The following is a 23201-nucleotide window of genomic DNA, read 5'->3' on the forward strand; positions in this document are numbered from 1 at the left end:
AAATGACTAAGACATGTAAACCTATTACAACTCTAATATACATAAAATCATCATAATATATAGAGTGGATAAACATCATCAAAATAGTCATTTTGCAGTTCTCTTCCTGGTCACCAGGGTGCGACGGCCTCAGATGAGGGCGTTAGAACAGCCATATAGATAAATATCAGATAATGTCACCAACGTCTCCTCACTGACGTCACTCACTTCTAAAACTTGTCTGCCGCCATCTTGAGTACCTGATTCACATCAGTCGCAAAGGAACTAGCTAGCTATGCCTTCAAAATGTTGTGCGGTGGGGTGCAACAACAAAAAAGGAGACCCCAAAATATCCTTTTACAGGCTACCTCAGGATGAAAAAAGACGCCATAATTTGCGGGTGGGACGAGTGAGACATGTCCCCACCACTTTTTGCTAAGGTCGATATTGTCCCCGCCACTTTTGAAACATCTCGCGGCACAAATGTACCAATACAAATAAATAAAACATCTCCAGTTAACTAGCAGAGCATCCATTTCGTTCGTTTGTTAAATAAGAGGCGATCTAGCGCTGAAATGTGTTGTTTCTGAAATGTGATCAAAGTGCTCATTGCCGCTGCGATCAGTGGCGCGGATACTGTGTTTGTTTGTGGTTGCGCACAGTCTTCACTCGGACGCGCGCTTCAGTGTGGAGAGACTCTCTATTCGTTTCAGTGAAATTACAAAACAAACTGCACACAAACGTGTCCCTGCCTGATATACAACTTTTATTCTACAAAGTTTTCCACCCCAAACTTTCAAATGGTCAGGAATTTGTTAATGTATAATTTGAAGTGTACTGTACAGATGGTACATTAGATGGCAACATTGCTTTTTGACATTACATTTCAGTTGTATTTTCAATAAAAGTTGTTTAGAATCAACATCACATTTTAACATTGATCAAGCAATATTATCATTGACTCTTTTTGTTCATTTCAATGCTGATTCAACAGCAGTGATTCAGAATCAACATCATAATGTAACGTTGATTCAATGACATTTGCATTGGTTTTTTGTTGAAATCTAACCATTGTTCCAACATTAATTGCAGGTGAAAAAGTGATATTGAACCAACATCACACTGTTGTGTTAATTCAATGCAATTAGCATTGACGCCTCAACATTGTTTTGTAATGTAATTGTTTTGTGCCAAAGTCCGGCGTCCGACCAGCGCGGAAGGTCTTTGCGTGTTACTGTCCTTTTCTCGAGGCAAAGTATTTTTTTATTAAATGCAATACATTTGAATATGTATTCTCTCGTTATTTCATCTGACTCCATAAATGAAAAGGTTTTAATGATATCTGTGGATCATTAATTGTAAGTGAATGTTTGACTATTCCTTTTAACTCTTTAGTAAAATAATGTCAAAGTCAGTTAGAATAATCAAATGTAACAATTTATTATGTCAGGTAAATGTATCATGCCAATTTCATAATCATTTCGAAGATAATCAATACAAAACATCAAATTCTCTGGAATAAAGAAAAGATGCAAACCCAACATTAAGAAATAGACATGAGGCTGAGAGATCTCTCTCTCTCAGCCTCACAGGCGAATCTGAGTTACAGAAAAGGCCCCGAACTCTCTGCTGCATCTCCTTATATAGACAAACCTTTCACAAGGAAACATGTACTAACAAAAGAAATTTGCATGCAGTGGTAGCACCTCTTGGGGGTGTGTGACCATTTGCTTGAGAGACCACCTTCCTTTGTAAGTCAGTTATCCATAAACTTTTAAAAACCTTATTACCTTTTGTTTTACTTATTTGGAAATGAGACATTTGTACCAGTCACACTGTGACATTTTAAATGATACCAAACATGAAAAATACTCTGTGATAATCATTCACATTACACTATACATTTTCTTGGGTGAATTCAGGTGATCATCTGAGAGAGAGAGAGGGGGTGAGGGAAGGAGATGTAGATTAGATGACTCGGAGGTGAGACTTTCGTCTCGATGGTGCATGAGGAGGAGTTCAAATGGTAATTTCCAGAGAGGTCTTTTGTCCTCTCAGGGTCTGTGTTCTCCCCGCTCCAGACTGTCCGGCATTTCTCAGTTCTTACAGTTTCAATGATTACTTGTATCTCTATAAGTAAAATTTCAATCTCCACTTAAATTATTAATTGTATCTAATTTCTTAACAAAAGGGTAGTGAGTAGATTTTATTCATATATTGAACATGTACAAACAAATATGTAAATACTTAGTAAAGTACAACAATAGGGCGATGAACATTAGATGAACAAAATTAACATCGCTACTTTTTAGTCCTGAGACCCGACTAGTAAGAAAACCGCAAGATCATACCAGAAGACAAAATTAAATAAGAAAGCATATAATAATTATGAACTAGTGAGTGGATGAGTGTAGTTTTCCTTTCTGTTGTAGATTGAAACACGAAAATATCTTGAACTTGTGTTAACCACACCTTATTTCAGGGATTTAACCAAAAACCCATTGACTTTGGGACGATGGAACCAGAAGTGCTAAAATGCGAACTCATTTCTGGGTTTTAGACTCATTCCTGCAGCACACAGACGCCTCAGGTCAGGTCCGTATGACGGCGTATCTCCATCAATCCATCGAGTTGTCTGCCCACGCTGAAGCTCTGTGGTCTGGCTGTCACGTACTCCAGAAGGTCTTGAGCTCCAGGCATCAGAGCTCTGTTGATCAACACAACACAGGAGGTCGAGAGCAAATTCCCTCTCTGTAAGGCCAGCAGGTCTTGAAGGTAAAGCTCAGGGTCATGATCCATTAGAACCAGATCCAGACGATCATTCCCAGTGTGAGAGAGTAAAGAAGAGATGGCCTCAGTCGAGGAGCATGTCAATACCTGAAACTGTGGTAAAATGACCTCAGCATGTTTTTGCTCACAGTATATGCAGGGTTTTTAAAAATAAAATGTAAGTCTTTTTAACCCTTAGGGGTCGACAAACACGCCGGCGGTCATAGTAGCACAAAATTACTCCGTCATTTATGGTCATACAGAAAAAATAAATTTGAAAAACAGAATCTGTGAGATGTCTACTTTTGTATGTGTCCACTCACAATCAAATCAAAACATTGTGCTTTTGTAAAATAAAGAAAATAAACAGGGTGTGCGTTCTGCCTCTCCGTCGCGGTGAACTTTTTTTTCTTGAGCACGTCTATAAACTGAAACAAATCTCAGCGAATAATGTTCACACATACATGAGCAATATATCTTCATAAACATTTAAGTGTGCACTTTTAAATTATCTAATTTAAAACAAAAACAAATATTCTCTATTTAAGTAATTTGTTTGAAACCAACAAGATGTCCAGTTTCTCAAGCGAGTGCTCATTATCTCTAATGAGACCACAACCCCGCGCGCAAAAGATATTCACATGCAAATCATCCATGTGAAGGAACGCAAACCTGTAAAGCCCTCATTACCTCAAAAACAAAGCACCAAACTTCATCAGTCCTCTGCTTTTCATCGAGTTTGGAAGACATGATGTGAGCTTACATTGGATTTACCTCAGAAGAAGAAGAACGCGATTTGAAGATAAGACAGAGATTTTAAGGTAAGAAATGTATTCTGAATTATATTAGAGTGTTATTTTTGCATAAACTTCACATTGCAGTTGAACTGTTGCTAGACTAAAATGTATGAAATCAACGGAAACATGTTGAAATATGAACTATACAGTTAGGCAAACTATAAATGCTAAATAAATATTCTTGTATGACACAAGAATGTTTTTATGGTCTTTAATATAAAACATAGCATGATATAAAAGTAGGCTAGAGTATTTACACTAACATGATGAATATTATAATGTATAGACTGGTGTTTACTATGAAATACTGTGTTTGTGGATATCTGCTCAAACATAGATGTTTATTATAATGTGATGACAATAATGTTTAGAGCAGCGACTCGATCGCCTCACTAAATGTTCTCTGCGAGCGCTGGGTGTTTGGGTCACTTGCGCTGTGCATTTGAAAAGCAAAACGGCCAAACATTAGGATATGTTTTTACTCCAATCTCATTTAATAATGTCTGAAAAACATTTGAAGTAGCATATGATAATCCATACTTTCTCTCTAGTGTAGTGTACTGAAGTGTTCCTTTTTAATGATTTATAGTTAATAACAATAATAATATTTTTTTCTTTACAGAAAACTGGGGGGGGGGGGGGAGGGGGGGACCTGAATTTCTTCCCCCAAAAAATAGTTTTCTGTAATGTAAAAATTATTTTAATTGATATATTATTTTATGCAGCCCTACAAGTATATGCCTACAAGACAACAAACCTGGTGTTCTTTATGTATATATTGTCAATTTTAAATCATATTAACCAGAAAAACACAATTAGATTTTCTTCCCCAAATCGTGCAGCCTTGCTCCTGATATCAGCATGTTCATAGTTGATGTTTTTATACAGGGACCAAATGCCACCGATGAGTCTTGCTGACTTAAAGGGGTGGTTGATTATGATTTAACTTTTCTAACTTTAGTTAGTGTGTAATGTTGCTGTTTGAGCATAAACAACATCTGCAAAGTTGCAATGCTCATAGTTCAAAGCAAAGGGAAATATTTACTTTTAAAGAAATTGCTTTTTAAGGACTACAACAAACGGCTGGTAGGAACTACACGACATTCCTCCCAGGTTAGTGACATCACTAACCCTAGAATTTACATAAACCCCGCCCCCTGAACACGATTTATAGATTATCAAGACAGAATATGCTAATCAATGACTAGAAGATAACTGCACATAAGCTACATAAATTCATAAACTAACCATTCAGAAATGTCCTGTTGCTTCTACATGCTGTCACGTCTTCTTGAGTCAATCCATCATTGACTCTGTTGACATCATGATCTGTTAGGATTCAAGGATATTCGTAAGGTGTTCCGGGAGTCGGCTCAAGATGGCGATGTGAGAGGTTGTGGTATTTTGAGCTGAGACAGAAACATAGGGTCCACTTAATTTAATAAGATTTAAATTGTATGGTTGCTTAGTATGGCTAGTTATGCATTTGTAAAGACACTTTTGGAGACTTTTAACAACAGGTTTGTGTATAAACGGTACTTTCTCAGCCACTTGGTCGACGGACACCGCGAAAGATGGAGGATTCTATGGAGAAGGAGACTGAATCTGAGAAAGAAAAAAGGTGTATTAATGATCTCCATTCTTATAGTTGTAAAGTGGTTGAAGGAGGTACCTGTAATACAAATCCTAATACAAACACCAAAGAAAGCTAAGACTGATGGAGGAAATGAACTTTCTTTGACTGAGATGCAAGAGAACATCATTCGCGTTCTGACGGAAATGCCAAAGCAAATGAATATCTACAAAGAAAGCATTTCCGGTTTAAAGAGGATCTGACGGCTGCAGACAAAGAACCACCCACCAAGTTATGGCCTCTTGTTGAAAAAGCACACAAAGAGGGAAAGAGAGCGTACTTTGTAGGTAACAAGGCTTACATAGTTAAGAAAGAGGTTTGAGGTACCTAATGTTTCAGTAACTGAAATGTAGAGTACTTAGAGCAAGTAACTTTCTTACTTTTGAGTAAGCAGTAGCCTATGTAGGCTGTATAGGTAACAAGTTATGTTAGGAATGGTAGGCTACCTATACAATGTATATTGCATTTAAACGTGTTTGCTAAACCATCTTTTCTGATCATATGCAACTATAATTATACAATTTGTATTTATAGGTTGTTCATTTTTCAAGGTATATTCCAGAGAATAATATAGAAGATATTTATGCAACAAACAATAGTTTTAAAAGACCCTAGTTCAATAATTAATTTTTTTCAAAAAACAAAAAAAGTGTAAACGTTGATGTTTAAGTTTTTTCGATTAATGCCAGAGGTTTACGTGATCGTTACGTTGAAAAAGAAATCCTTATTTTTATATTGTAAAGGAAAGGGTGTCCAAAATAAATAAATAAATAAAAAATTATTTTGTGCAAGAAACGCATGCTTGTAAGGAGGATGAAAAGTTCTGGAGAAGTCAATGGGGAAATTACATAATGGTTCTCACATTTCAGCAATAGATCTGCAGGGGTCGCTATACTAAAAGGAAAATTCAGAGCCATGAAATCGATAGTTTGGGAAGAATGGTAATATTGCATGTTAACATTGATCAAACTCATTACACTCTTGTGAATTCATATGCCACCAATAAAACATTTTTCAGAAATTAAATAGAAACGAATCATAACTAAATTTCCCTTTGCAAAAATAGTATGGGGAGGTGATTTCAACAGTGTATTTGATGAGGATTTGGATTGATGGCCATCGAGAATCAATGAAAATCCTTGTGAAATCAGAAATGTATGTACCCGTGTTGGTTTAGTTGACATTTGGCGACTCAAATATCCAGACAAAAGAATCTACACATCGATTATTCCAAATTTAGTCGCACTGATTTTTTCCTAATATCACATGAACTGGAACAGTGTGCCCAGATGGTTTCTATCGAGCCGTCAGTCTTAACTGACCATAAGGGTATATCACTCTTGATAAATATTCACGGTCCAGATGAATCTAAATTAAAAAGGGGTTATTGGAAATTGAATAAAAAGTTGTTAGATGATCACAATTTTAATCTGATGGCATCAGTTTATTTGAAATACAAAATTAGGAACCTAGCTATTTCAATGGGGAAATCAATTGCTTCAGTTAAAAGACAAAAATAATATATCGTTATCAAAGAAATAATGCGCCTATCAAGTTAAGAAAATTAACACGCAGGAACTAATGGATTTATTTAACTGGATAACATGTATCAAGAAAAAGCAGAGGGTGCATTTATCAGATCAAGATATACATGGTTGGAACAGGGGAAAGAAATACTAAGTACTTTTTTAATTTGTAAAAAAGAAATGGTGAATTGACCTCTATAAACAAATTGTTAATTAATAATACAGTCACAAAGGGATGAAAAAAGATATCACAGTTTGTTACTCAGTTTTACAAAGGTCTGTATACTCCCAACTTTGTGTCTTCAGATCTGAATGACTTTCTACATAATGTCTTAGATAAAGCCAAAGTTATTGAGAATGATTTTAAATTGTTTTGTGATGGTGATTTAAGATTGGAGGAAGTTAAAGAGTGTATTGGCAACCTTAAAGATAATCGTTCTCCAGGTAATGATGGACTTGTCAGTGAGTTTTATAAAGTGTTTTGAGATAAGTTGGCTCCATTTTTGCTGACTGTATATATAGAATCTATTGAAAAGGGGGAACTGCCCTCCTCTTTAAAACAAGGTGTTATTACATTAATTCCAAAGCCAAACAAAAATATTCTTTGTTTAGAGAATTGGAGACCCATTAGTCTATTAAATAATGATTATTTGCTTTAATCTTTGCCAAACGACTGAAAAAAGGATTAGAAAAATATTATAGATGAGGAACAGACTGGATTTATTCAAGGAAGGCATCATTAGTAATAATATTAGATTGATAATAATATTGGTAATATGGTAGACTACAATGATTATGTTTTAGATAGTTTTATCTTATTTATAGATTTTCACAAGGCATTTGATACCATAGAACACAACTTTTAATTTAAAGGGTAACTAAACCCCTGGTCAGAGCCTGACTCCACCCACTGACAATATTTGAAAAATACTGGAAAAGTGGGCAGAGCCCAGTGGAGAGGGGGCGTGCATCTGAGACGCATCTCTCTGTAGGCAAGGGCGTGGTTAGCTGGTTCCCACTGACGTCACCGGCCACCACAACTTCCAATAGGAAAATTCAACTGCAGTAGCCACTGTTCAAACTGAAGAGGGCAGCACTCAGACGTTTTTACACCATATATTGTAGAATTAAAACACTTTAAACCCAAATGTCAAAAAAATTACTTGAATCAATGAACAGCATTAATAAAGCCCCAGTCTTACAGATCATTAACTAAAAAAAAGTCAAGGGGGACTTCTGGCAGATTTGAACAAGGGTGTCCGATCTCCCCATTTATGTATTAGTTAGCAACGCAAATAATGGCCCTTCACATTAAAAAAGGACATTTAAGGAATTACAGCATTAGGGAAAACATTTAAGTTGTGTCAGTTTGCAGATGACTCTGCTTTATTTTTGAAAGATAGGAATGAAATAATTAAAGCAGTGAAATGCATAAAATAATTGTCAGATGTATCAGGGCTAGGAATGAATATGAAAAAAATCTGTTCTGTTTCCTCTCAAAAAATGTTTAACTAATTTCTGTAATATTCCAATTGCAAATCAAGTAACATATATGGGAATTGTTATATGTAAAGATGAAAATCTGCGTAATAATTTAAACTTCAATCCAATTATTAACAAAACTAGTAAGAGGTTTAATGCGTGGTTACAAAGGGATCTGTCAATTCAGGAGCGGGTACTTTAGTCAAAAGCTGAAGGAATCTCCAGATCAGTCTATGTGTCGTTATCATTGGATATTCCCCCTAAAGTGACCAAACAACTGGATAAAATGCTTTTTGATTTTATTTGGAAAAACAAGCCACATTATTTGAGAAAAGAAATGTTATGCAAACCCAAAGATCATGGTGGTTTAGAGGTGTTGAGTTATGATGCTTTGAACAATGTATTTTAAATAAATTGGCTTATTCAGTATTTTAATAAAGACAGTATTTGGAATTCCTTTCCTAACTATCCATTTAAACAACTGGGAAAATTATTCAATTGAAAAAATACTGTTTAAGCTTGCAAAAGTTCATAAACAAGCTCTCATGGCATGGACACTGGCCTACAAACATAACTTTTCACCTAGGAGAGATTATATTTGGAACAACAAAGACATCCTTTACAAAAATAAATCTATATTTTTTGATTACTGGTTTGAAAACAATATTATATTAGTCAGCTTTTAAATTAGAGAATTTTTTGATAAATTTAAAATACCAGTTAGACCTAAAGACTTTGCAGTTGTAATGGATGCAATCCCCTGGAAAGTATTGATCCTTCTTAGAAATGCATCACAGGAGAAAGATCTAAATTTTGCAGATATCATGGGTAAAATATTTCTTGGTAATACAAATATTTTACAAAATAAAGTCTCAAATAACTACATAAGGAATATACTTAATAATATTGTTTACCCTCCAGCTCGCTTTTTCTGGTCATCTGTGTTTGGAGATGTAAATCGGCGTAATGCTTAGTGAACAGTGGGTAAACTCTACATTAATAACAAAGTATAAATAATTCTCAAAATAATGCATAGAATATATCCAGTAAAATAATTAAGAAAAAAACTGTCAGGAAAATTGAGTGGATTTGACATTCATAAAATGAAATCGTCTGTGTAACGAGGTATGTTGTTACGGGAAGAAGGAGGCGGGAACCGGCGAACATTCAACATATTTTAATGATAAAAATAAACCAAATACAAAATGAAAGTAAAAGCCAGCAGCCCCTCACGGACGACTGCTGGCAAGACACAACATCAAATAAAACACAGGCCTGTTCCTCTCTCGCTCTTCACTGTCGTCGCTCCCCCTTTATGCTTCCGCTCCTCCGTGAGAGATGCGAGACCGGTGCGTCGCGCACGTGTCGCTCATTATCAATCGCGCCACCGGCCTCGCGCCGTCCTCCCACGGCCCTCGACCTCGTCGTGCTCGCCACATACCCCCATCGCCCCTCGCAGGCCGGGGGGCACCCACGAGACTGCGCTTACTCCCCCTCCCCCCCTCCCCGGGGGGACCGATCACGGCGGCTGCGGTACCTGGGCTGGAGGTATGGATAGACGAGGTGAGGGAAAAGGAGACGGAAGCACGAGGAGCGACAGAGACGAGAGGGGAGAGAGGAAAAAAAAAAAAAAAAAAAAAAAAAAAAAAATTCTTGATCCGGTTCCCGGACACACTGCCGCTCGGTCCTCACCCAGCTGAGAGTCACTCGCGGTGCCATGCGATGGCACTGGACATCCGTTGGGGAACAGCTCGACGCTCCTCCGCCTCCTGGCGGACGGCGATGGCTCCTCCGGTTGAGGGCAGCCGGCAGCGAGTCTCCCGTTCCCTGCTCCGCCCCCATCATGGCCGACGGCAACAGGCTCCGGCCCACGGCAAACGGGACTCCTCCGCTCCCTCTCGGACGGCAGCCACCCCTCCTCGACCCAGGAGCACGGCAGCGAGCTCGAGCTCCGTCCCCCCAGTTCTTCCATCGCTCCAGCACCATCGCCTCGGGCAGCAATCGGCGGCCATCGCTCCCTCGTGCTGCCCGACCTCCTCAGCACCGCGATCCCCCCCAGCAGCGAGGGCTCTCCGACAGCGTGTCCCTCCTTCTTCCCGGGTTTCGGCACCAGTGTAACGAGGTATGTTGTTACGGGAAGAAGGAGGCGGGAACCGGCGAACATTCAACATATTTTAATGATAAAAATAAACCAAATACAAAATGAAAGTAAAAGCCAGCAGCCCCTCACGGACGACTGCTGGCAAGACACAACATCAAATAAAACACAGGCCTGTTCCTCTCTCGCTCTTCACTGTCGTCGCTCCCCCTTTATGCTTCCGCTCCTCCGTGAGAGATGCGAGACCGGTGCGTCGCGCACGTGTCGCTCATTATCAATCGCGCCACCGGCCTCGCGCCGTCCTCCCACGGCCCTCGACCTCGTCGTGCTCGCCACAGTCTGACTCGAAACCTAACTTTTCCTGCTTTAAAAATGATTTTTAGCTTTATTGTGCTGTTTTGTGAAATTGCAATGCATTTACCGATGCACAGCGTAAGTGACTCAAACTCACAGCGCCTGCAGAGACAATTTATTCTACAAAACATTATTGTTCAGCACGTTATAAACATCTACGTTTGAGCAGATATTCACAACAGTATTTCATGGTAAACACTGGTCTAAACATTCTAACACTCATCATGTTACGGTGTAAAACACTCATATTACTTTTATATTGTACTATGTTTTATATTATAGTGCATAAAATCATCCTTGTGTCGTACATTTATATTTATTTAGCATTGAATGGTTGCCTACCTGCCTATATTTTATATTTCTATATGTTTCGATTGACATTTTAGTCTGGCAATATTTCAACTAGTAAAATGTGTACATGGTTATGTAACAATAACACGCTAACTAATGTAAGAGTGAATAAATTACTTTCCTCCGGTAGATCAATCGCGTTCTTCTTCTGAGGTAAATCCCAGGCTTATTTCTCACAGCGCATCTTCCAAACTCAACGAAAAGCAGGGGAATGATGAAGTTTGATGCTTTGTTTTGAGGTGATGGGTGCGTTTACAGGTTAGCGTACATGTGGACGATTAGCATGTGAATCGCTTGTGCGAGCGTGGATGTGATCACATTAACGATAATGAGCAGACGCATGAGAAACTGTACCTCTTGTTGGCTTCATATGGATTACATAAACAGAGAATATTTCATTTAAAATTAGACACTTCAAGCTCTCTCATGTCTCTAAGGCAAGTATTCACTGAGTTTCGGTTCATTTTTGATACGAGTTTCAGAAAAAAGTTCAAAGACTAAGACGGCAGAAAGCGCATCCTATTTGTTTTCTTTATTTAACAAAAGCGCAAAGTTTTCTTATTGTGAGTGTACACAAATAAACTCAGCAAAAAAAGAAACGTCCCTTTTTCAGGACTGTGTATTTCAACAATAATGTTGTAAAAATCCAAATAACTTTACAGATCTTCATTGTAAAGGGTTTAAAGTTAAACAATGTTTTCCATGCATGTTCAATTAACCATAATCAATTAATTAACATGCACCTGTGGAATGGTTGTTAAGACCTTAACAGTTTACAGAGAGTAGGCATTTAAGGTCACAGTTCTAAAAACGCAGGACACTAAAGAGACTTGTCTACCGACTGTGAAAAACACCCAAAGAAAGATGCCCAGGGTCCCTGCTCATCTGCGTGAACGTGCATTACGCATGCTGCAGGGAGGCATGAGGACTGCTGATGTGGCTAGGGCAATAAATTGCCATGTCCGCACTGTGAGACGCCTAAGACAGCGCTACAGGGAGACAGGAAGGACAGGTCATCATCCTCGCAGTGGAAGACCACGTGTAACAACACCTGCACAGGATCGGTACATCCGAATATCACACCTGCGTGACAGGTACAGGATGGCCACAACAACTGCCCGAGTCACACCAGGAACACACAATCCCTCCATCAGTGCTAAGACTGTCCGCAATAGGCTGAGAGAGGCTGGACTGAGGGCTTGTAGGCCTGTTGTAAGGCAGGTCCTTACAAGACATCACCAGCAACAACACCGCCTATGGGCACAAACCCACCTTCGCTGGACCAGACAGGAGTGGCAAAAAGTGCTCTTCACTGATGAGTCACGGTTTTGTCTTACCAGGGGTGATGGATGGATTCGTGTTTATCGTCGAAGGAATGAGCGTTACACCGAGGCCTGTACCCTGGAGCGGGATCGATTTGGAGGTGGGGGGTCCGTCATGGTCTGGGGCGGTATATCACATCACCATCGGACTGAGCTTGTTGTCATTGCAGGCAATCTCAATGCCTTGCGGTACAGAGAAGACATCCTCCTCCCTCATGTGGTACCCTTTATGCATGCTCATCCGGACATGATCCTCCAGCAGGACAATGCCACCAGCCATACTGCTCGTTCTGTGCGTGAGTTTCTGCATGACAGCAATGTCAGTGTTCTGCCATGGCCAGCGAAGAGCCCGGATCTCAATCCCATTGAGCACGTCTGGGACCTGTTGGATCGCTAGGGCCATTCCCCCCAGAAATGTCCAGGATCTTGCAAGTGCCTTGGTGGAAGAGTGGGGTAACATCTCACAGCAAGAACTGACAAATCTGGTCCAGTCCATGAGGAGGAGATGCACTGCAGTACTTCAAGCAGCTGGTGGCCACACATGATACTGACTGGTACTTTTGATTTTGAGCCTCCCTTCATTCAGGGACACATTATTCTATTTCTGTTAGTCACATGTCTGTGAAACATTTTTAGTTTATGTCTTATGGTGTTGACTCTTTTAGTGTTCATACAAATATTTACACACATTAAGTTTACTGAAAGTAAAAACAGTTGAAAGTCAGAGGACGTCTCTTTTTTTGCTGAGTTTACAAGTAGATACTTAACAGTTTCGAATGATGTATAACACTTATCTGTATGACCAAAATCAATGGAGTATTTTGAGTCTCATTTGCACTGATAAGAAAAAAAGCGAGGGGGTTAAACTGAGGAAAGTATGGTGATATCTAAATTTTTACCTTATTCACCTGTAGTGTCTTGCCTTAATAACAATCTAAATAAACTGGAATTAATTCAAAGACAACATATTACTATGACACCTGATACCTGCTGGTGTTTGAAGCCTGCCACTAGTATGATCTCCTCCCCTCGATCTGCTGTCAGAGGATCAAGCTCTACAGTCAGCAGTTTTCCAGACGGAGGGAGCAGACGCAGAATCCTGACTGAAGCGTAGCCACAGTGTGTCCCCAACTCCAGAACCCTCCTCGGGGCTTCACGCTTCACAATCTCATCCAGAAACTCACCTACAACCACAAGAGAACGTGTTACTACAGATCAGAAGACTAGCAGAGTATTACTTGATTAAATAAAGCATTTTATATAACATCTACTATGTAAACATACTCTAACATTCACAACCAAGAACATACATAGAAACTAAGCTGCAGATTCAGTCAATTATAACTGGTCATTTACATAAAGAAGTCTTAAAGGGACATTAGAAAGCCAGTGTTTGAGGGTCAGAAATTGTTCATATAAGACAAAAATTAAATGCTACAAAAGTGAAGAAAGATGATGACCTTTTTTAACAATGAAAAGAACATCCATTAAGTGTGATTAGTAAAAGTCTTTAAGGAGGCACACAGACATCAGGATAACAGACTCCAGTGCCTGACCTTTCTGAGGGCCGATGTTGAAGGAGGTGTGTGTGGTGGAATAGAGGTCGAAGGTCAGCAGAACACTCTGAGCCTGTCCGTGGGTGCAGTTGGAGAAGACATAGGCGTGAGTGGAGCTGACACACACCTTCCTGTGAGAACGCCTGAGTGTGCCAGAATACAGCTGACGGCACAGAGCCAACAGCGGTGAGCGGAAAACAGCCGTCATCACGACCACAGCCGAGAGCAGAGGAATAGAGAAGACCAGTAGAGACATCACTGAGCCTAAGATACATCAGTGAACCCTAACAGAGACGTCAGTGAACCTAACAGAGACACCAGCAGAGACATCAGTGAACACAACAGTGACATCAGTGACCCTAACAGAGACATCAGTGAACATCAGTGACCCTAACAGAGAACAGAAGCAGTCATAGAGAGGCACTCTGGGAAACGTTAAAGTCATGATGAAATGGAAGAAGCCACAGATCTTTTCTTCCTTAAACCACTGCACACTGTGCAATTTTGGCCAGGATTTGGCCGTCTGAGACTAATTTTGCAAATCCTAAAAGATTCCTCTGATTGTAGGCTAAAATTTGAAGTCTTCAATTGTCAGTTTGTCATGTTCACCGACAACCAATCAATGACTGTTGCGATCAAATTTTACCTCCAATGAAATTCTGGTATTTCAGAAGATTTGACTCTCAGTCCTGCAGTCAGGTCAGTACCCTTCATTTATATAGCGCTGTTAACCTTTGTTTCAAAGCAGCTTTACAGCGATAATAGGAAATGAAAGTAACAGAGATTGTTTTGGCTTTATAGCAGCTCTAGAATAAAGTTATTGTCCTGCTAAAGTTAGTTTTGATTAGGGATGTTAACCGATGACCGTTTGACCGATGGTTGACCGTATCAACGTTAACCGATCAAAGCTGTCGGTAGTCGGTTAAAAAAAAAAGTTATCTAGATTAGGCTATTATAGACAGTGGACTAAACGCTACTACAGTTAGCCATCTCATTCCAATATTTTTTTGTGTGAAGTGAACAAATCCCTCACACTCAATTTTTCATAACTCGCCTGTTTGTACTTAATAAACCAATAAAAAGATTTGGCACGAGGTCACAGCGTTTGGGTTCGCGCGCTCACAAGGTTTGCGAAAAGTAAAGGCTACAGGCTAAAACACTCGAGGTTAGAGCCAGGGCAGCACTAGCGGCACCAGGATTTTGATTGTAGGTGGGCCTCCAGAAAACTGGATGGGCCAGTTAAAATAAGCCAAAAAAAAAAAAAAGGGGTTCCCCTTCATCTCCGTTTCAGCTCTTTTTTCACTGAGGACAGCAACTCAGTAGCCTACCTGAATTTAATGCGTAATTAGCATAGGTAAAAAAAAAAAACCTTAAACAGGAATTTTTTTGTTGCTTTTTTAATACAATTACACTTTCATTTAATTTATTGTTTAATAAAATTATAGGCCAATTATTTTTAGTTTATTAACAGCAACAACAGCTGTAAAGTTAAAGTTGACGATATAAATTAAGTTCACACTCCGTAGTGAACGCGCCTATAGAGAGAAATGCACATCATAGAATACATAATCAGAGAGTAGCCTATTTCTTTTCGTTTTAAATTGTTAAAAAGACATTTCAAGCTTTCTTAAGATATATTTTATGTCTGTGAGGCATACGTTGAGTTTCATTAAGTTAGGATGCAAGTGACCGCGCGGGCGCCTCCATGATTATATCGTTTTCTAGGCTATTAAATCCAGGCAATTGGTTGATAAAAAAATTATTACAATTAAGATACAATTTATACAAAACGAAATTCACTTAAAATAAAGGCTTTCTACAAAACAAAACTTAATTAAGTGGTCAAAATCATGTCTGACCCACTCCATTTCTCTCGAAATAGTGCGCATCCTATCTTACTCGTGCAGTTCACTTTCATAATCAACAACATAGATGAAAAAATAACATTATAATATTTTAACAAATATGAAACTAAATGAGCTTATTTAATGGCTACAACATGTATAGTAGGACTCTCTATTTGTACAAACTGCTGCACATTCATTTTATTCTGAATTGTGCACACATAAGTTGAAAGGCATTTGTTTGTGCATGCATAGTAAAACATATCTGCAACATTTATCAAGTTCACTGATAATTGTGCGTGCATTTATTAATTATTATCTTAATGAATAATGTAACAAGGACGAAGCATATAAACTGCGTTGTTTGTTTAGAATGGAATGGATCGCAAATAGATCCGAATGAAGAAACGTAGCCTACAAAACCATAGTAGAAAATGGGTAGCGCCGCGGCTGCAGGGCAGACGACAGGATGAAGCGTGCAAAGAAAAGTAGTGTGTGGGACCATTTCACCAAAAAGAATGACACAGATGTAAGTTGCAACTTGTGTGATACAGTGCTATCATCATCATCTTTCTTTATTATTGTTGGCACTACCTCAAAGGCTCAAACTAAAGCGGCGTCTCTTCGGAGCTGTCATTTTCTTAAATGAGCCGCGGCAATGTTTCAAATGAGCTTCTAACGCTAGACAAACGCTTTTATTTTCAACGCGATCACCTTGTAACTGTTACCCAAACCATTTCGAAACTAAGGAGCCATTTGTCCTCCGACATTGTCCTACATACAAGCTCCTCGGCGCCGCGTTTGCGGTACTCATGTTTCGCGCTGTAGGGGATTTAAAAAAAAGTGACGTGAATGGAAGGGCGGCAGTGTGTGTGTGTGTGTGTGTGTGTGAGCGGGAGGCAGAGCGGCAGAGAGATGCGACAGAGTTGCGAAATTGCAGGCGCGGCTCGAAATGGCTGTTATTTCAAATAGCGCAGCATATTTTAAACTAATCGGTTAACCGGTTTCAACCGGCTAATGAGGCTCGGTGGTCGGTCAAGAAATTTTTTAGTTTTCGCCATCCCTAGGTTTGATTGATTCACTTCCGTTGCAAAGATCATTTGTTATTAACTTTGGGGGCTGCTAACACAACACCGTTCTAACAGAAAACAGTCAACGCGCTCCGGCCTGATCATCCACAGACCAACAGTGCCTGGTGGCTCGAGACCGCAAACCTTGAAATAGGTTGCAGTGTGACTTCTCATACAACAACTGTCAAATTGTCTATGTTTCTCAAGACAAGTCATGACCAAAATTATCGTTAGAGTTTTCTTTGTAGCCATTAGTTAAATCCTGCGTGTAATGCAGCTCACATCACCGAACGCGCCATTGATTAATGATGTAAGACTCTGGATGAGTTTTATTGCGCGCAACCGTTTTTAACGCGTCTGTAGTACAGTGTGACATTAATGACAACTGAGATCTTACAGTGAGACATTAATGACAACCGACGTTAATAACAACAAAGATCTTATAGTGTGACATTGACAACTGAGATCTTACAGTGTGACATTATTGACAACTGAGATCTTACAGTGTAACATTAGTGACAACTGAGATCTTGCAGTGTGACATTATTGACAACTGAGATCTTACAGTGTGACGTTAACGAAAACTGAGATCTTACAGTGTGACATTAATGACAACTGAGATCTTACAGTGAGACATTAATGACAACTGAGATCTTACAGTGAGACATTAATGACAACCGACGTTAATAACAACAAAGATCTTATAGTGTGACATTGACAACTGAGATCTTACAGTGTGACATTATTGACAACTGAGATCTTACAGTGTGACATTATTGACAACTGAGATCTTACAGTGAGACATTATTGACAACTGAGATCTTACAGTCTGACGTTAACGATAACTGAGATCTTACAGTGAGACATCAATGAAAACTGAGATCTTACAGTGTGACAGTGACAACTGAGATCTTGCAGTGTGACATTAACTGAGATCTTACAGTGTGACGTTAATGACAACTGAGATCTTGATGTGTGACATTAACTGAGATCTTACAGTGTGACGTTAATGACAACTGAGATCTTACAGTGTGACGTTAATGACAACTGAGATCTTACAGTGTGACGTTAATGACAACTGAGATCTTACAGTGTGACGTTAATGACAACTGAGATCTTACAGTGTGACGTTAATGACAACTGAGATCTTACAGTGTGACGTTAATGACAACTGAGATCTTACAGTGTGATGTTAATGACAACTGAGATCTTGCAGTGTGACATTAACTGAGATCTTACAGTGAGACGTTAATGACAACCGAGATCTTACAGTGAGACATTAATGACAACTGAGATCTTACAGTGTGACGTTAATGACAACTGAGATCTTGCAGTGTGACATTAATGACAACCGAGATCTTACAGTGTGACGTTAACGATAACTGTGATCTTACAGTGCGACATTAATAACAACAGAGATCTTACAGTGTGACATTGACAACTGAGATCTTACAGTGAAACATTAATGACAACTGAGATCTTACAGTGAGACATTAATGACAACTGAGATCTTACAGTGAGACATTAATAACAACTGAGATCTTACAGTGAGACATTAATGACAACTGAGATCTTACAGTGAGACATGGCTTACAGCGAGGATCATGTTTGTACAGTCTGACAAGCAACAATCGCATATATTATAAATCGCACAGTGTGCACCAGCTTTATTATGACGTACATCAGAATGTAGGGCGGGGCTTGTTTCTGTGCATCAGCTGCTGATTGGATGTTGAGATGTGGGCGTGGCTCTCAGAAGTGGAGGTTGATGAATGAGATTTTGCAGGAGCCGGTTCAAAGTCGACATGAAGGGAAGTTACACTCGTCTTTTCCTCCCTGTTGTGATGTATATCTGAGTGAAAAACAGGGCGGACGACACGACGTGCCCCGCAATCATATGATCATTCAGCAAATTTATTATTAAGAGTAAAAAAAAACTTTATTTCTGTGGATTCATGTATTCCATAATGAGACGTCTTTAGACTGCCTTAAACTATTTTAATGGCGAGTACACTCAAAGTCTTACACTCCAATGTGCTACAGTCAGACCTATCGCTATTAGGAATGTATAGTTTTTATTATTGTGTTTGTGGAATTGAAGATCTTTTGTAGACATACTGCCAATGGGTTTTGGTGTAGTTGTTGGGTGGACTATCTTGTGTTTTAATATAAAACTTGGTATATTTCAGTCTTAATAAATACGGGTTGTCTATATAAATAGAGAAAGTTATTCTGATTCAACATTACCAGGAACATGAATAACACAATAATGATAAATCATTTATAATAAACACTACAATATTCCTTTAAAAAAAAAAAAATAGAATTGTCAGTTTTGATTTTTATGGAGACTTTAAGTGGACATTTCACAAATATATTACAACAAAGTCAACAAACACATGCATGAATGTTCACAAAAAGATCTATAGCATTCAAAAAAACACATTAAAAGAATTTATTTCATGCTGAATCTAACATTTTCTAAAATCTAAATTTTGCAGTTCCAGGTTTAGTTAAAGAGAAAGTTCATCCAAAATATGTGGTTATTTACTTATTATTTGTCGATCTAAACCTTGCCTTTGTGGAAAACAACAGAGGAAGGTATGAGGTAAACCCTGCTAATCTTAGCAAACTGATGAAAGTGAAGGACGAGGTTATCTGACAGTGTATGCCTACAGGTGTTCTGAAGATACGGTTAAATTAGGTGAGGAGCACGACCACATAAAGGAATATTCTGCGTGAATCAAATTTACTCACTGTTTCATAGATTGCCACAACATGTCAACGTGATTTTAGTCTGAAAAAAGCTCGCTATTAATCGCTTAGTAAGCATTTCTGTATAGTAATATACAATTTTTAGAACTTCGTTAGCATGACAAACGTAAAGTCTTATTGTCGGATTTATCATAGGCCTAATAATTAAAAAGTGTACAATAAAAAAACACATTCAGGTGCAGAACTTACCAGTGACATGAGCAGGAATCTTTCGCGGTGTGTTTGAAATGCATTGTGAGTGTGCAGATAAAGAGAGGCTGACACACACACACACACCTCACACACTCACACTCACCTGATCAGGCCTGTTTATCACGGAAGTGCACGAGCTTAAAGGTACAGAGCACTTTATGTTTGGTCAGGGGTTTCAATCTGGGTCTGTACTGCAAAATAACAACAAACTGTAAAATAAAATAAATTAATAAATAAAGATTAAAATAAGTAAATAAATAAATACATACAAGTAAATGAAAAAAGATTAAAACTAAAACTATTAGTTAGTTATTGATCTATTAAATACATTAAATTAGATTAACATAAATTAAGATTTGGATGGATATAAGTAAATACAAATGAGATGTTATACTCATATTAGATTTATAATACGCACTGCAAACGGAGAGTAGTCTATGTGTGAAGCATGCAATTGCAAAAAGAAAGTCGCCTCAGTGATATCTATAAAAATTGATTTTTAATAAATAATCCAGTCAGTAAACACGAATGACCATGATTGGTCTGTACAATCAGCTCAGAGAAAAGTAACAGGTAATAGATGACAACAACGCAGTCACTTCTGCACAATAATGTACTCCTAATAACAGCAAGACATGACAAATAACATTAAGAAATAGTGACGTTTAAATAATCAGAGAACGTGTTGTGTAAACTAATCATACATGACTATTAGAGACAGTGTCCAGACAAGTAGAAACAGTAGCGCATGATGTCCACTAGATGGCAGCGCGTGACCAAACACAAGAGATATAATCACAGGTTAAATCATGACATCAGCCACTGATTTCATCAAACACGAGAGATACAATCACAGGTTAAATCATGACATCAGCCACTGATTTCATCAAACACGAGAGATACAATCACAGGTTAAATCATGACATCAGCCACTGAATTCATCAAACACGAGAGATAGAATCACAGGGTAAATCATGACATCAGCCACTGATTTCATCAAACACTAGAGAGAGATATAATCACAGGGTAAATCATGACATCAGCCACTGATTTCATCAAACATGAGAGATACAATCACAGGGTAAATCATGACATCAGCCACTGATTTCATCAAACACAAGAGATATAATCACAGGGTAAATCATGACATCAGCCACTGATTTCATCAAACACAAGAGATATAATCACAGGGTAAATCATGACATCAGCCACTGATTTCATCAAACACGAGAGATACAATCACAGGTTAAATCATGACATCAGCCACTGATTTCATCAAACACAAGAGATATAATCACAGGGTAAATCATGATATCAGCCACTGATTTCATCAAACACGAGAGATACAATCACAGGTTAAATCATGACATCAGCCACTGATTTCATCAAACACGAGAGATACAATCACAGGTTAAATCATGACATCAGCCACTGATTTCATCAAACACGAGAGATACAATCACAGGTTAAATCATGACATCAGCCACTGATTTCATCAAACACGAGAGATATAATAACAGGGTAAATCATGACATCAGCCACTGATTTCATCAAACACGAGAGATATAATAACAGGGTAAATCATGACATCAGCCACTGATTTCATCAAACACTAGAGAGAGATAGAATCACAGGTTAAATCATGACATCAGCCACTGATTTCATCAAACACGAGAGATACAATCACAGGTTAAATCATGACATCAGCCACTGATTTCATCAAACAGGAGAGATATAATCACAGGTTAAATCATGACATCAGCCACTGATTTCATCAAACACGAGAGATACAATCACAGGTTAAATCATGACATCAGCCACTGATTTCATCAAACAGGAGAGATATAATCACAGGTTAAATCATGACATCAGCCACTGATTTCATCAAACAGGAGAGATACAATCACAGGGTAAATCATGACATCAGCCACTGATTTCATCAAACACGAGAGATACAATCACAGGTTAAATCATGACATCAGCCACTGATTTCATCAAACACGAGAGATATAATCACAGGTTAAATCATGACATCAGCCACTGATTTCATCAAACACGAGAGATATAATCACAGTTTAAATCATGACATCAGCCACTGATTTCATCAAACAGGAGAGATACAATCACAGGTTAAATCATGACATCAGCCACTGATTTCATCAAACACGAGAGATACAATCACAGGGTAAATCATGACATCAGCCACTGATTTCATCAAACATGAGAGATACAATCACAGGTTAAATCATGACATCAACCACTGATTTCATCAAACACGAGAGATACAATCACAGGTTAAATCATGACATCAGCCACTGATTTCATCAAACACGAGAGATATAATCACAGGGTAAATCATGACATCAGCCACTGATTTCATAAAGCATCAGTTCAACCACTACAAGATTTATTGACTTGTTGTTAATTGTATCTCAGTATCCTGCTTATACATGAGTATCTGATATTGTTAACAGAAAATCACCATAACACATTAAACATGGATCAGTTGATTTACTGCCTCTGATGTCAAATTTAGCAATAGCTTTTAATCAGGGACAATTTTATTAAATGTGTTGCCTATGTGATGCTTTTTTCTCTTCTTTTTTTCTGTGTGACATTGTAAAGCACATTGGTCAACTTGTGTTGTTTTAATTGTGCTATGTAAATAAAGTTGCTACTGCTATAAATTTAAAAGGGTAAATTTAATAAAATAATTTAAGAGAGAGAGAAAAAAAATCATGTAATAATGTAAATAAATGTTTGATCTTGTAAGGCAAGCTAATGCAATGAGACTCTGTGACTTAAGTGTGCATTACACATTTGTGTATGAATTTTTGAATGTATCTGAACTACTGATCTTCATATGTGTTTATTACTTATTTACAAAAGTTCTTATGAAATGGAAATGAAGCAGGGCGTGTGCACAGTGGGCGTGGTCGTTGGGCGGAGCTGGGAAGGAATGCTCGACTCTGATTGGCTGTTCTGGCCGGTGGGCCGTGCTGGGATGCGAAGCTGCGCTCTGATTGGCTGTCTCAGGCGGTGCGCGTGTCTCATCTCATCCGCGAGTGCGGCAGCAGCGCAGCCCTGCGTCACGACACACACACACACACACACACACTCACACAGAGTCCTGAAATAACTTTACCTGGAGAGTTTCCGTCTCTCATCGGGCGCGAGGAGGGTTTTATTAAGGCACCAGCTCTAAATGGCGAGTCGAGGTTCGGATGAAGGACGACATCTTCCTCTGCAGGATCATCATCATCATCATCATCATCATCACACCGAACCTGCTGTGCGCGAGGCGCAGAGATGGATAGAGGTGCGTGACGTCATGCCACTGCGTTATTCGGGAATACTGTGTGTGTGTGTGTGTGTGTGTGTGTGTGTGTGTGTGTGTGTGAATGAATGATGCGCGTGCTGGAGCTGTCAGGTTGAGTGTGTGTGTGTGTGTGT

At 38.8% G+C, this 23201-nt stretch overlaps 2 protein-coding genes across 12 annotated transcripts in view; one reads left to right on the plus strand and one right to left on the minus strand.

Annotated features, from left to right (window-relative positions):
- Nucleotides 1–1229: 1229 nt before the first annotated feature.
- On the minus strand, nucleotides 1230–19854 carry LOC311304240 (transmembrane O-methyltransferase homolog). 3 transcript variants are annotated; one of them, XM_084431158.1, is made up of 5 exons: nucleotides 19746–19854; nucleotides 18463–18633; nucleotides 13868–14172; nucleotides 13299–13495; nucleotides 1230–2862 (listed from the first exon to the last, which is right to left on the minus strand). In XM_084431158.1, exons 3-5 carry the CDS (start codon nucleotides 14121–14123, stop codon nucleotides 2566–2568), a joined length of 750 nt encoding a protein of 249 aa, XP_084287284.1. In that variant the 5' UTR covers nucleotides 14124–14172; nucleotides 18463–18633; nucleotides 19746–19854; the 3' UTR covers nucleotides 1230–2565. The 3 variants fall into 3 exon arrangements, with proteins under 3 accessions (XP_084287284.1, XP_084287285.1, XP_084287286.1); XM_084431159.1 differs by lacking the exon at nucleotides 18463–18633 and having other exon boundaries at nucleotides 19746–19843; XM_084431160.1 differs by lacking the exon at nucleotides 18463–18633 and having other exon boundaries at nucleotides 13868–14030; nucleotides 19746–19818.
- A 2923-nt stretch (nucleotides 19855–22777) lies between these two features.
- Nucleotides 22778–23201, plus strand: part of limch1b (LIM and calponin homology domains 1b) — a 133309-nt gene continuing 132885 nt past the window's right edge. For all 9 annotated transcript variants that reach the window (XR_014629895.1, XR_014629896.1, XM_084431146.1 and 6 more), the window contains exon 1: nucleotides 22778–23067. Coding sequence is in view for 7 of the 9 variants with exons in the window: in XM_084431146.1 (XP_084287272.1) it covers nucleotides 22954–23067 (114 nt within the window). In the remaining 2 variants the exon portion in view is untranslated. The remainder of the gene's footprint in view (nucleotides 23068–23201) is intronic.

This window comes from Rutilus rutilus, assembly GCF_951802725.1.
Source record: "Rutilus rutilus genome assembly, chromosome: 14".
Lineage (NCBI taxonomy): Eukaryota > Metazoa > Chordata > Actinopteri > Cypriniformes > Leuciscidae > Rutilus > Rutilus rutilus.

Coding starts and splice junctions, on each gene's coding strand:
- LOC311304240 (XM_084431158.1), bottom strand. CDS start 14,123: ATGTCTCTACTGGTCTTCTCTATTCCTCTGCTCTCGGCTGTGGTCGTG. Junction 13,496..13,867: donor CAACATCGGCCCTCAGAAAG/GTCAGGCACTGG, acceptor TTGTGGTTGTAG/GTGAGTTTCTGGATGAGATT. Junction 2,863..13,298: donor CAGGCTTCAAACACCAGCAG/GTATCAGGTGTC, acceptor ATTTTACCACAG/TTTCAGGTATTGACATGCTC.